Here is a 15,840-nt window from a genome sequence, read left to right on the forward strand (position 1 = left end):
CTTATGGCCAGCGTCAGCCTTTTCGGCCTGATTCCGGACCCAGGGGGTCCTACTTTCCAAGACAACATTACTCCTACGGAGCAGATCGGGCCTTTGATCGGCCTACCTACCGTGATCGAGGCAGAGGCCAGTCCTCCTCCAGACGCCAGTTCCGCGGAGCGTCCAACCGATCTTTCAGGAGGGGCAAGTGACTATTCCGCAGAGCTTCCTATCGGTGGTCGTCTCCTCCATTTTTTGCCCCAATGGATCTCTTCCACAACGGATGCTTGGGTCCTTCAGACTGTGCGCTTCGGTCTCACCTTGGACTTCCTCTCCAGCCCTCCGAGCCGCTTCCTGCGGTGCCCTCTTCCGAGCAATCCGGCAAAGAGGGCGTTAATGGACGCAGAAGTTCAACACCTACTCGACATCTGCGCTATCGAACCAGTGCCGGTAGAACAACGGGGCTTCGGGTTCTACTCGCGCCTGTTTCTCGTCCCCAAGTCCTCCGGGGACTGGAGAGGGATCTTGGACCTGAAAGCATTGAACAAGTTCGTCAAATACCACCATTTCAAGATGCACTCGCTCAGATCGATCCTGCAGGGCGTCCGACGAGGCGACTTTATGACATCTATCGATCTCAAAGAGGCTTACTTGCATGTCCCGATCCGTCCCTGTCATCGACGGTTTCTTCGTTTTGCCTATGCCAACAGGCACTTCCAGTATCGGGCCATGCCGTTCGGCCTCTCGTCCGCCCCTCGGACCTTCACGAAACTGCTAGCTACATTAGCTGCATCTCTGCGACAAGTCCCCATCAGGATTATGTGTTATCTAGACGACATCATTATCCTTTCTGCCTCTCGTCATCAGGCTGTCCTCGATCTGAAGAACGTTTCTCGTGTCCTGCGACAACACGGGTTCTCCCTGAACCTCAACAAAAGTCAAATCTCACCTACCACTCGCATCCTCCATCTGGGTGCTCTCATAGACTCCATCAGCTGCCGGGTTTTCCTATCCCCCGACAGGATTCTCAGCATTCAGTCATCCGTGACCAAGATTCTCTCCCGCAGGTCCGTGCCCCTACTCACCTTGTCCCAATTGCTCGGCAAGTTAATTTCGTGCATCTCCATTGTCCCGTGGGCTCGTCTACACACTCGCCCCCTCCAATGGTTCCTCCTGCCCTATCAGAGATCTCACCGGGCCTGTTCGAACATCACCGTTGTCCTACCAGTTACGGTACGTCTGTCTCTGAAGTGGTGGATCTCCCCGTCAATACGGAAGGGCTCCTTCTTTCTGGAACCCAGTCGCTTAACCCTGACGACGGATGCAAGTCAATTCGGCTGGGGCGCCCATCTGCAGTCGTCAGTTGTCCAGGGCCGCTGGTCCATTCGGGACCTACGGCACGACATAAATTGGCTGGAACTACGAGCAGTCCACCTCGCTCTCCGTCATTTCAAAACATCTGTGAGGGGACATCATGTTCTAGTCCTAACGGACAATACAACAACGAAAGCCCACATCAACAGAGAGGGGGGAACTCGTTCCAGACAACTGATGGAGGAGGCGAGGAAGATGCTACTTTGGGCAGAGAAGAACGTTCTCTCATTAACAGCCGAACACATCTCCGGGGTCGAAAACATCACGGCAGATTGGCATAGCAGTCTGCATTTTGCTTTTCTTAAAAAAAATTTTTTAGAACTCTGGTTTTCCAACTTTGCAATAAACTTATTTTTTCCTAAAGAAAAGATTGGTTAATTTTAATCGTCATTTTTCTCAAGCCAACAGAAATATGCTATTTTGCTGGCTCTGTGGTGTTTGTAATTTATACCCATTAAATTGATGTTTTATCATCTATTACCGATTTCTGGGATTTTGTTTGTACTTATTGACTGTAACAAGTATTTCTAAAGGAGAAAAATGGTCTCAGTCACTTCTACTGTATCTAAAAAGAAGAACAGGATTTACAAATGATAAATGGGGAAGTTGACTAGCTAACTAATAAAGATTTGTCTTAATCAAGTATGATTTGTCAGAACAGGAGCGCATTGAGGTCAGGGCACATGCAATGAATAATACAGCATTCACAGGAGAGGAGGACCAGGCAAAAGGCCTCATAAATATGCTGTGATTACCCAGTGCTAATTCTTATTCAAAGAATGAATGGCATTAAAGCCAACTCCTAGGTTTCTCAGCAGTTAATCTGTTTTCTTTGCTTTTAGGTCTTCTGGCCATAACAAAACTTATTTTCTATAAGCATTTTTCTGAAGTATTCCTTGACTGTGCATTCATTTCTATATGTGACTGCAGACTTGAACATTAATAGCAGTCAATGTTGTCCCTTTTTTTCTTTTCTTTTACTTTGCTAAAGCATGCTTATGTGAATAGGTTCTCTTTACTGTCTTGGAAGAACGAGGAATAAAAGGATAATAAGGATACATCACATTATATTAAAGATTAAAAAATGAATTTGTATTGATATACTTCTATGTCCTATTTTCAGAAACTTTATTGTGTGGAATCAAGTAATGTTTGATGTACAATTGTCTAATATCCCAATATTACACAAATATGCAAGTGATACATATTGGGATCTTTAACACAGAGTTACAGTATATGCAGGCATATATAAGCAAATCTATGCAAAGGACAAATTGTAAACTTAATAATTGATTTATTAATTTTTGTGACCATACAAAAACCTAATTGATGTGCAGTATTTTTATTTGGTTTTGGCTCTTGATCCAGGGTCAAAGGAAGAAAACTATGAAAGTTAGTTTCATAATATCTCACACATGTACAAAAGGGACAAAGCTTCTGTTCTGATAACACAATGCTACTTTTGCCATTTTAATGAAAGCACTGTTTCCATCTATATATTTTCTCTCTACAACTAGAACCTTCCAAAGTTGGCTGGGTTGAGGGCAAGTGACAGGATTAAGTCACCCACTGAGCTTCCATTACTGCGCCTGGACTAGAACCTGGATTTTCTAGCTCATAGTCTAGAATATTAATCACTGCACCACACTGACTGACAATATAAATAATCATCTTCAATCTCATTTCATAATTACTGTATGTATGTGTGCACACACATGCATGCCTCAAATTACTTTTTTAGCTCCTGGCAACTGCTGCATTAATCCCTGCAATTTTCTTGGCAAGAAGTAGTTTGCTTCCTGGGGTTAAATGAGAGTATCTGGCCCAAGCTCACCCAGCTGGCTTTGTGTGCAAGGTGGACTAGAACTTACAGTTTCCTGGGGTTCTAGCATGGTGTCTTAACCACTACACCAACTGACTCTCCACTTCAATCTTTCCTCAGAATTGCTGCAGATATTAGTTAATGATGATAATAGATAGATGGGTGAACAGACAACCAATTTTGCTGTGTCTGGGTGCATGCCCGCTGCTCGTGCAGCCCAGTTCCCTTCTCCCCCTTAGCTGGGCTGCTGATGTTGGAGACAGCTGCCGTAGAACATCAAAACAATTTTTAAAAATACTTCGGGATAATTTATTCTGTTAAAGATATGTCAAACCATATTTATGAAATGTTACTTGTTCTACAGCTTTGTGAATTATATCTTGGAAACAACTTTCACTAAAAGGAAATGAACCTTTTGGCTTACTATTTACCACCATCATAGTTATTTCCTCATCGTAGTGCTATTATTCCAAAGTAAATTTTAAGGATATTTTCTTAAAGGAGTACACAAAACTGAAGATTGTTTTATTCCATAATCTAAATGTGTCAAATGGATCTTTGTATCCAAGCTTTTGCATTAAAGCTATATAATTTATAGGAATGTTAATCTGAATTTATTTTACAAGAATTTTGCAAATTACTTGGTTTTATTTAGTGACATATTCATCCATAGCAATGAAAATAAAATAAACTATCAAATTGACAGCTCTCTATTATTGATTATTGATAATACTAATTGTTGACTGGATAATTATTAGTTATTAAACTTTCCAATTGATAAATTGGCTTTCTTTAAAGAGACTGAGGGATCAAATGTGTTCTCAGAATTTTACTCTAAAATCATATAGCTTTTTTTTTTTTTAGTTTTGTGCATTTCAAAGAAACTTTGTGTTACAACAAATTTCATAGTTATTAAACTAGCTGTGTCTTTTTCTAGGTTTCTGCAGCTGCTACTTCTAGTTGTGTCTGCAGTATCTGCATACCCAACTATTTGCTTCGTAATTTCTCCAGGATTTGTCACTTCAAAAACAAGTGTTCCTTGTTTAGCCCAGCACATTCAAAGCACCTCTTTCAAAGTTCTTTCACAATGCTTATATTGAACCACCTTTTGCTTCTAGATATGCTCCATGCAGCTAAAAATAGAGAATCAAAAGCCATATGAATGACCTGTCTCTGTGGATAACTTACCTCTTTAGTTATGTCAACCCATGATTACACATAGTGGGAATGATTAGTATTGTTTAAACTTATAAAATTACTATAAATATCTACTATCTTTAATAGATTGTTTTTCCTCTCATACTACACTGAAACAGTGACTAATGACCTTTGCCCTACTCATGCTAAGTGGACATCTAAGCAAGCAGCAATAATCACCAACTTTGTTACAGGGAAACTACCACATCTCTTTATTTAGCTGAAATGGATGACAGCTTCAGTTATTGTTAATTGCCTCCCCCAACATATTACAATTAAACATGATTCAAGAACACATGTTTGGTTCAGTCATGAATGCATGAAGCTTGGAATGCTCTAAATTGTCACTCTCCAGTGGGCTGGTTGCGTCATGCACTGGCCATGCCCATGCCCAGTTTAAAGAAGAGGGGGAGTCCCAATACGTCATGTGATGCCACCATGACAACATGAGTTTGATACCTCTGCCCTAAATCATTCTAGTGAAATTGAAAAAAAAAAATAGAAAAAAATAGTTCAAACATTTAGAAAAAGAATGCTATGTGAATATACTGGCAATGCTTGATTGTGGCTACTGGGGTAGCAGAACCAGCTTTTCCCAACAACATTACTATCTCTTCACCGCATATACTAGCCAGTGTATGGGACCCCTATATAGGCAAATGGATAATTCCCTGGCAGACTTGGAGTTGGATGTAACCTCTCTTCCCTACTGGGAGGAGATAAAGCCCCAGGCTCATATGTTTATTACATACGAAGTAATAAAAATAATTTGGAATGGTGGATCCCATTCCAAACTAACTTCACTTTTCTGCAATTGATTGTTTGGCCATGATACAAAGCATTGGGGTTTGGCTATTATAACACTAATATATAAGAAGGGCAAAGGAGTTGATCCAGCTAACTACTGCCCAGTTTGCTGAGTCAGATCAGAGAAATATATGCCAAACATCTACAAGGGAAATAGATTGAGTTGAACCTGAGGACATTCTGAAGGAAGAACAGGTTGGGTTTACAAAAGGACAGTCAACATTAGACTATGCCTAGGTGCTACAACACCTTGTAGAATAGCATACCCACAACTCAGGACAATTCCTTTATGCAGCATTTAGCGATTTCAGGTCAGTTTTTGCTACAGTATCTAGAACTGAACTGTGACATAAAGTAAAAGAAATATCATAACTGACAAAAAGCTACTCTTGCTGCTCATCAAAATTAAGAAAACCAGATTGAAGGTTAGAACAGTAATCAAAAAAATGCCACAGAGGAATTAGTCTGAGATGTGTATTGGTTCTACTTTTATTCAACTACTATATAATTAGTTTTTCATTTAAATAACTCTACCTTTCATCCTCCTATGTTTGCCCAAAGATGTATCTATTTATTATTGTATGCTGATGATGCAGTAATCCCGTTATTACCCTCCATTGGTCTTAAAAGAATTCTGAGATCACTTATGTTATCATTGGACTGAGAAGGAACTAATAATACATTACATTAAGACTAACAGTCCTACTTTCTTTAAGTGCTCAAAACAGAGGATCTGGAACTTAGATCCATTGAGCAGGTCAAGCTTTTTAGAGATCTAGGAATAGTTTTCAAGCCTCAGGAAGCAAAAATACTCACCTGGACTATGTATCCCTCAATGCACATAGATGTGCATCAGCTACACAAACTTATTATTTTTACAGAGGAGCACAGTTTATCCCTGCTGCAATTAAGTTGTTTGAAGCTAAAGCCTGAGCACAATTGCTATATGGCACTCAGTTAGGACAGTATGATCAATTTAGGAATAATTCAAACAAAATTTCTAAGTATCTTCCAGGTTTCCCACTGTGTTCCAAATGCAATACTTCGACAAGAAGCAAGAGTCAGTAAACTTGAATCTAATTTTTTTTTTACTGGTTGAAACTAGATTACAATCATAGTGGGCTGACCCATCTAATATTGACAGGCAACTACATATCTTACTAGAAAACAGCAATCCAAAAGAAATTGAGCCTCTATGACTTTCTAATAATGTCATCTTAACCTTACAGTTAGATCAAACCAGATCAGTACTAAGGCAAAATATCTTAAATATATAAGGTCAAATAGAAATCTCTCACAATATACAGTACTAGCAAATAACCAAACTTTGGTGCCTAAACCAGCCTCATATTTATATTTATCACAATTCTTATATTTGGGGAAATTTATCTTTAGCTTGGTTTAATCTCCCAACCACTGTCCTGGAATGGAAATATAGGAAATTATATGAAACCTAATATTGCCCTGTGATTTAGGTGCCATAAAAAGCACAGCCCATGTTCATCTGTATTCTACGGGGACATTTGCTACCAGTTAGTTACACCTACTTTATTTAAATTTCTGGGGCGCTCTGATAACTTTTATCATTTAAATAATCAAGATAAATTTATTATACCAATTCTTAGTTCTGCCATTGTTTATGCAATCTAGTTCACATATTTGTTAACTACAAGCTTTTTACATTTTATGATATTTTAAAATTATTCTAATTTTTCTGGTCTCAGTTTATCAAATGTATTTAAATTTGTGCTATTTTATTGCAGATGTTATAAAACTATTGCCTGTTTTTCAGTTATATTTCACTTGTTGGCTTTTTTCTTTCTTTTTTTCTTTCATTCAGAACAAATTGGTCAAGACATATTAGAAAATCTGAGTCATGACAGAGAGAAGATCCAGCGTGCTCGAGACAGAGTAAGTTTAAATAAAAGAAAAACAATCTTAGTGGAACTCAATATTTATAGATAATATTAATGAATGGGCCTCTTTAATGCTTTTTTTTAAAGATAGGCAGAGCTTCTGAAATGTTTTATCTCTGACTATTGTTCAAACATTGTTCATTGTTCAACATTATTTATCCATAAAAATTATTATTTACATTATTTCTAAATTGTTATCTGCCTTGCCCTAATTAACTCCGGGTAGCTCAAGTTCATATCCTATTTGTCAAGCCACAGAGTTTCCTACACTCTTACTCAAGAAGTTGTCAACTTCAGATATTTAGGATGAAAGTATGTGTTCTATCACTGTTAGTGTTCTCCATTAGAGAACAAAAATTGTAGTGATTTTTATTTAATAATGAAGTTTGTGAGTTGAAAATCTCATATTTCATTCTCATATTTCAAGTAGATAATCTAGATAGTTATCAATTTCTTTTGTTGTATTGTTCTTACTTTTTTTATCTACGTTTCTCAGAATCAAGTGGCCTCTGAATTCTAGTAAATAAATAAAATTAAATATGTGAAGATTCTGCCCAGCAAGGATCAATTAATGTTAACAAAATTGAACTCAATATATCTGATCATGTTCAGTCTTAGAATATTATTCTTCCACAGCTTAGAGAAACTGATGCAAACTTGGGAAAGAGTTCAAGAATCCTTACAGGAATGTTACGAAGGTAAGAGCAAGGTAGGGATCCTTTCGCTTTCTTTTTCTTCCTTTTTCTCATTTAGATTTATAGATAAAATTCATAATTTTTATCATAGTATTATATAATTTCAAATGACTTGAATTTTCAGGTAAGGAACTGGCCTGATAAGATAGGCAACTAAAATAAAGTATAAGTAAAAGTATACAATAACCCAGTGAAGAATTCTTGCACTTATCTTGTAGAATGGAGAACACAGCCTCTGAATTTCTCTTTTTTCATAAAGTAGAGAAGTATAGGGAGACATGAAGATGACCTTCTAGAAACCACCAAGAAGCTATTAAGTCCAAACTAGGGGCAGAACCATCTGTTAAGGCATAGTGCCTGCAGTGCAAGAAAAGAGTGTTGCATCACATTCTTATTACCAAAGTGTGAAACAATTTGAACTCTAATTAATTTTTCTTTGAACTCTGTGCTTTGAGTTTCCTTTCCCAAATATGAAAAATTCATAATAAATTATAAACCGTATAAAATTTTCTTAAACAAAAATTTTATCATGAATTTATAAGTACAAGATCTGTACAGGTGGTCTCCTTGTACTGCAAAGGGGGGCGGTGAGGAAGTGATTTTAGTATACAATCTCTTCTTTGCTTGATATCTCCTTCCATCTACTACCCATGGTAGAACGGAGATTTTAGAGAGAAAGCAATTTCAAGACACTGAGCTGTTTTCACTTCTACAAATTGTAAGCAATGCAATCATACCAACAAAGAGAAATTATTAGTTATTATATTATACATTATGTTAATTATATTATATATATTATATTATTATAATATTATGTTGTCTAAGGTATCTACTTATCCTTAACTTTCTAAAGAGAAAACAGGATTGTTTTTCCTCTTCTTTGTACAATCAGATTACAAAGGATAACATAACTGCACTTTGCATCCAATTCACAAACTTCTCACACAATTTAGTTCCTGAACTGTAGCATACCAAATTCTCTGATTAAGAATAATATGTAAATGGCACAAGCTAAATTCAATATCCATGGAGAAAGGAAGTGGCAATTGAGGGAGATGGTTCAGCGCCTGTAGACAATCAATATAATAATAATAATAAAAAATCCTTGGGCAAGCTTATAGCCTCCCCAGGAAAGGGCTGGGATATGAGCTGTAACGAATATTCTGCATATGTCTCCATTTTGTCATATCTCATTAAAGGGGCTTCTTGCTTTATGTCAGTTGAGCTGTCCAAAAATCATTCATCATTTTTAGTGTAAAAAAAAAGTCATACAGTTGTTTAAATAATATCATATTAATGTTAAAGTTCAGCTGTCATTTAAGAATATGGCTTAATCAGACATAGCATTTAAGAAAAATAGTTTTTTCGGGCCTTACTTCGCTTTCAGGTTGGCAGATTCAAATAAGGATTTATGGGTTTCTAAACCAATGTATTTTCCCATGTTTATGCTTGATGAACCTCAGCTTTTCTTTCAGGTGACTGGAGTTCAGGAGTCCGTTATTTTCAGCAAAATAAAATAGTTTTTTCATACAGCGTTTGAATACATTTGCAAGTCATCTAGTGAGAGAAAAAGAAAAACGAACTATAACCTCTGACACTGTGTGCTTGGGAGTCTGTCTAGGACTCCTAGTTTATAAGTGTTCCATAAGACAAATGAAAATTGTGAAATATTCATGGGTTCCTGTTCTCAGACAAATGCATTATGTGGTCAGATGTTTAAAAAGCTTTGTCATTTCTTATATATATTTGAGAAAGGCATTTAATTTCTTTCGTTACAAAAGTAACTCCTATGTAGATGGTTTTACTTGTCAGAATAGAAAGGAAGGTTTTACTTTTAATTTTATAAGTAAATGCATTGGTAAAAGTGATAGCAATTTACAAGTTTTTGTCATTGTGCTGACATGATGGATACTATGAGGTGGTAATCTTATAGTATGCTAGGAAAATTGACTGAAAAAAGTATACTTATGAAAAACAATTTAAATTTGCTTTATAAACAAATTTTGAATTGTAGGATCATGGGTAGGGGAGAGGAGGAAGGAAGGAAGGGAGCAAAGGAAGGCTCTGAATAATATTTATCCTAACATTCCTAGAAAATAGTATCATAGAATGGCAGTCAGTTTGCCTTTTCTTATATAACCTTAGTAGATGCCTTGTAGATATGCACTCAATTGCTCAACTGAAAACTGAAAACTGGAGAGTTTCATTTTATTTTGTTGAAACACAGTTTGTTAAACTAAAGTGAGAAAACCTTGCTGCATGTTGACTCCATTAATTCATTTGCCACTATATATTTGCCATCTTGATTTTATTCCATAATATTCTATGGTGAGTTTCTTATCTACCGTAATTATTGAATAGATTCATTACCTGATCATTTAAATATATTACTATGGCATCTGAAAGACCAAGGAATGTATTATTCCATATTCTTGGAATATTTTCTTAAATCACTCCTTTTCATTAGTGACACATATATAGTTCTGGGGAAAGGATATATGAATAGAGCTGTTGTTGGAAACAGAAGAGGAATGATGAAGGAAAAAATGGGGGATATAATTATTTCTAAATAGTGACTGCAGGGGTGAAATCCATTTACCTTAGCTACCAGTTCACAAATGGGAGTGTGAATGTGTGCTCACTTCGCTTGCATGCGACACCTCTGCACATGCACAGGACCTTTTGCGCATGTGCAAAGCATCAAAAATGGGACGTGATGACGTCCGGGTGGGTGGGCGGAGCCTCCCACTGCTGGCCTATCAAGCCGGATAGAACTGGTTGCATTTCACCACTGAGTGACTGTGAACGAACAGTAGTTAAATGTGATATAGATAACTCTTTCTTGAATAGCAAAAAGGAGTGGTAAGAAATGTTAGAGTGTTAAAACCATGAGAAATTGTATTAAATTTTCTAGTGCACTCTACCCGATCAATTTCACAGTGATAATATCCTGGAATGTGAGTATGTGTTTGTGCATACTCCTGGTGACTCTCTGTACAAGTTCCTGCGGTTTTCTTGGCAAGTTTTTGGAAGTAGTTTGCCATTGCCTTCTTCCTAGGACTGAGAGAAAGTGACTAGCCCAAGGTCATCTGGCGGAATTTGAGGCTAAGGAAGGACTAGAATTCATGGTTTCCCAGTTTTGAGCCTGATGCCTTAAGCACTATAGCAACTGACTCTCTAGGAATTTGCAAGATAATAGAATAGAATAGACTTCTTTATTGGCCAAGTGTACATAAAAGAAAAGATACATTCGTCAAGAATCGTAAAGTACAACACTTAATGATAGTCATAGGGTACAAATAAGCAATCAAATCATACTAGGAAACAATATCAATATAAATTGTAAGGATACAAGCAACAAAGTTACAGTCATACAGTCATAAGTGGGAGGAAAAAATGGGTGATAGGAATGATGAGAAGACTAATAGTAATAGTAATGCAGCTTTAGTGAATAGTTTGACAGTGTTGATGGAATTATTTGTTTAGCAGAGTGATGGGGTTCGGGAAAAAACTGTTCTTGTGTCTAGTTGTTCTAGTGTGCAGTGCTCTATAGCATCGTTTTGAGGGTAGGAATTGAAACAGTTTATATCCAGGATGCCAGGGGTCTGTAAATATTTTCATAGTCCTCTTTTTGACTCGTGCAGTATACAGGTCCTCAACGGAAGGCAGGTTGGTAGTAATTGCTTTTTTTTCTGCAGTTCTAATTATCCTCTGAAGTCTGTGTCTGTCTTGTATTGATAAGATAAGATAAGATAAGATAAGATAAGATAAGATAAGATAAGTAGTTTTTCACAGTTACCAAACTTACAATCTTTCAAAATGTAACTGATACAAAATATAAGGCTCACTAACATAATGCCTTCTGTTATCAATAGAATTCTGCCTGGTCACATATCAAGAAACTTATTTCTTCACCCTGATCTTCATATCGAGTTTTAAAAGGCTAACACAATATTTTAATATTTTGTTAAATTTGTCTCCATTCAGGAGTCATAAAAAACAAAACAACTTAATATTTTCAATTATCTTCTAAACAATAGATAAAGAATGAGAGCTACCAATGCAGGGGTGTCAAACTCGCGTCGTCACATCGTCATCACGTGACATATTGTGACTTTTCTGTCCTTCGCTAAAGCAGGTGTAGGCGTGGGCAGTGTGTGACGCATCCAGCCCATGGGCCGTGAGTTTGACACCCCTGTACTAATGTATGCAAAAATAAATCTTATTTCATTCCAATAGTCCAGTTTCAGCATTATTGTTTTCCTCTAGAATTTCTAGGGTGCTAATTTTTAGTAGTTTCAAAACTTTATGATAGAACTGGAAAAGGGGAACTATATAGGAAAAGATGCCAAAGATAAAATATATCCTCAAAGTTAAAGCTCCTTGAACATTGGTACTATAATTTGGAGTATAAGAACATTACTGTACGATCATAACACATAGTTTTATTTTTTAAATGATAAAGAAAACATTTTAAAGACATAAGTGTAAATACAGATCTTTCGGGAGAAGTTTTTTCATTAGTGATTCCAACCAGAACGTAACTAAAACTTTGAGCAACTTCAAATGATATTTGAACTTATTGGAAAAGGAAATTTATCAAATAAATTTAAGGAAGAAATTCTTTTAAACGGATATTTTGAACTGAGTCCTGTGCTTTTATTTTAGTTATACAATAATATCTTCTTCATTAAAGATGTAATTATATAGATATATATTTTTTCAGTTTAAGAAAATCACGTTATTAATTAAAAAAAAATTGTTTGAGTCAGCAATTACATTTTAAGCACATTTAAAAGCAACTTTTTGATGCTAAAAATACTTAAAGTCAAATGAAATGGCCTCCAGTTTCTTGAATTCTTGTGCCAAAGGAGATTCAGCTAGTCCTCCTATCTGATATTCTGCCGACATATAAAGGCATTTGTATTTAGATGGAATGTCGGGTTTTGTGCTTACTTCTAAGGAAGCTAATTGACATTAGCTCTTTTTTTAATTGTTACCGAAGTTTTTAATTAAATAGTATGATCTTTTATTGCATAATATTTACCTAGTGGCCAAGTGAATGTTATTTTAACGTTGATTTTATAGTTACTACATAAGGGGGCCTGTGGCCTAGCTCTTCAGTCTTTCTCCCCAGCCAGTGTCTTAGACAAATTTTAAGTGGTGACTAAAGAAAGAGACAGAAGTGCTTTTTTGCACAAATTATCCCTGTTCAAATGATCCCTGTTCAAATGTTTCTTCATTAAATTAATAAGATTTAAAAAATAAATAAATGAGGAAAGGCTTAATAATTATGTTGACTTTATAGTACACTTGACTTATGTCTAAAGATTTCTTTTTCTATGGACATATTATTATAGTCTAAGTACAGTACACATTTTCATCTGTAGTTTACAGTTGCTCTTTTCAATACCGTATGAACATGTACTTGGTTTCATTATTTTTCTTTTATATATCATCTGGAATTATTTATCAGTCACCATCAACTTTGACCATCTGTACAGCTGGAAATACCATTATCCAAATTGTAGTTTCCTCCTACAGCAAGGTCCCAGTGGATATCTCCCTGTGCTATTGCTTTCAGACAACATGTACAAAGAATGTGATACATCACACTGGCTAAAATATAATGAAATCCTTGTCCTTGCCCTTTCACGAAAACAACCTAGTATCATTAAGAAGTTGTAAACCTTCAAATAGATTGTAGTCAGAAGCCTCATCATATCAAAATACATAGTACTATGCAAGTAAAAGCTAATTTCTAAAGTAGACATATGTACTTTAGAAATATATATATATCTCAAGCCAGCAAAGAGGTGTTACAAAAATTGCAACAAGAATAAGGAATTCTTGCACAGCAGAAGTGATCTATAAATTTTTATGTGCTGAATTTAGGCTTGACTAAGTCGCAAGAAGCTAAAGTACCAACTTCAGCTAATATCTATGACATATGTTGCCAATTTTTGCAGCATGTTTTCTGAAAACCTTGTATTATCAGCTAATTTAAAATTTGCAGGAAGACATTAAAAGAGGTTTCAGGACTGAAACAGTTTCTTGTTTTTTCATTGTCCCTATTAATTACTTATAGCACCAGAGGCCCCGCATCCATCTGCCACAGTAAGTCCATCCAGTGAAGACACTCTCCAAAAAAGGTTGCTTTCATTGGGCAAGTTTTATAGCCCCACAACCTCTCTTTCCTCCTCCATCTCCATAGTTGCTGAATTTAGCAAGAGAAGATTACATATTGATGAGGATTAAGTTTTCTAGCAGGCAGTGGGCACCTGCTAGGACAAAAGAAGTAAATAATTATCTAATTGGGGTTAGAGCTGGAAGTTTATTGTCTCACAGCTTGCAAAAGTAAATAGGAAGAGCTAGCTTGTCTAAGTAGTCTCTCTTCCAGGTGCTAATTGAAAGATGAAAGTCAGTCACAATACAGGCACAAGGACTGTATTACAAGGACTAGGAATGTGGATAGTAATTATTTGCAGGTCTGAATTTCATAGTAGAACTGAGGGTGAAATATGAAAATTTGCGAGCAAGCTAAGAAAGAAATGGAAGAGACCGCAGTCATAAAAAAATCTGGAGACAGAAGGCAATCTTTTGGCAGTGTACCTCATAAAGAACAACTTAGCTGAAGTGATAAGAAAACTGGAAAGCAGCATTTCAAAACATTCAAAAAGTTTCCACCTTAATGAACCCACTATACATGGTGACAAATTCCTTTTACAGTTTTCCACAGTTCTGTTTTCCCCAGACTAGCATTAAAGATGCCTAACTGAATTCATAGAAGAAAAGTCCTATTTATCCGTGGTGGCAAAAATCAGAGAGCTGAGTAGTACTTTTTCTACATCAAGGAAGTGAGCTTAAGCCTTTTAATAAAATTTATTCACCAGAAAAGGTTCTACCAGACTTTTTTGCCTAAGTGTGGATATGTAGTTCTTGGGTCCTTAACTTGGGCTTGACATAACATTCCTAGGCTTTTAATGCTAAGGTATTGTATTTCAACTTTCATGTCCTGGAAGTATGAACCAGTGAAGCTTGGGGGTTCACGATTTCCATGGTAACGATGGGCTTGTTCCAGATGATCTTAGTCCAACTCATAAGAGGAGTCACATGTGTACTCAGAACAAATGGCTTGTGATTTGGGATGATATAAATTGTCATCATTCTTTGCCATAGAAGAATTGGATTTTGGTCAAGATACAAATAGTCAGAACTCTAGATCTCTGAAAGGGCAGGAAACTGTTTTAAGAAGGTTCATGCTAGATACCTTATATAGCTGGAGAGGTTTTTGATGGTACTTAAATATCTTTCCAGTGATCTGATAGGTAGTCTCAAAGATGCTTTTTTTTTTTTCTCAAAAGGCAACTGGACTGGGTTTTTTTTTTTCTTCCTTGAGGAGGAAGAAGAAAATGTTTCGCTTCTCATCCAAGAAGCTTCATCAGTAATAATGCTGGGAGTGGAAGAATAGGTACTGACAGTTGAGATTGGATGGTGGGGAGATGGGAGGATAGGTTCTAATAGGATGATGGGCAGGGGTGAAATGCTCCCAGTTCGGACTGGCTCGGGCGAGTAGGTAGCGATGGTGGCGCGCAGTTTGGAGAACCGGTAGCAAAAATCCCTGCCCCCGCCCCCCCATGCCCAGATGAGCCGCTCGATCATCAGAGCCTTTTTTTCCTTTTAAATGGCTCTGACCAGCCAAGCTCTGACAATCCCAGCAGCTTGGATCACCAGAGCCATGTAAAAGAAAAAAAGTTTTTTTTTCCCAAGCTCTGACGATCTCAGCCTGCTAATCGGTAGCAAAAATCCCTCTCCCTCCCCCCCTCAGCTTGCTTACTTTAGCTGCTGGTCACAACGCCTTGCTGTAATCCCTGCAATCAATTGCATCAGCAAGCAACTGAATGTCCCTGCCTGCAATCAAGCAGGCAGGGAGTTGTGGACTTCAACTCCCAGAATTCCTCAGCCAGCAAAGCAAAGCCTAAGTCTTAAAGTTGCCAAGGTTGGAGATCCCTGTTCTATTGGGTAAGTTTTTTTCCCCTTTGGGAGCTTT

The 15,840-nt window shown here is 36.9% G+C and overlaps 1 protein-coding gene across 4 annotated transcripts in view; it reads left to right on the forward strand.

Moving 5' to 3' along the window:
* VTI1A (vesicle transport through interaction with t-SNAREs 1A) overlaps positions 1-15,840 on the forward strand; it is a 227,356-nt gene that overhangs the window by 153,248 nt on the left and 58,268 nt on the right. For 2 of the 4 annotated variants that reach the window (XM_034440119.3, XM_034440120.3), the window contains 2 exons: positions 7,020-7,090; positions 7,732-7,804. In XM_034440119.3, the coding sequence (XP_034296010.1) occupies positions 7,020-7,090; positions 7,732-7,797 (137 nt within the window). In that variant the 3' untranslated portion in view covers positions 7,798-7,804. The remainder of the gene's footprint in view (positions 1-7,019; positions 7,091-7,731; positions 7,805-15,840) is intronic. The other 2 variants (XM_034440117.3, XM_034440118.3) reach the window with 1 other exon arrangement.

This window comes from Pantherophis guttatus, chromosome 6 (assembly GCF_059756535.1).
Source record: "Pantherophis guttatus breed Tessera chromosome 6, ASM5975653v1, whole genome shotgun sequence".
Taxonomy (NCBI): domain Eukaryota; kingdom Metazoa; phylum Chordata; class Lepidosauria; order Squamata; family Colubridae; genus Pantherophis; species Pantherophis guttatus.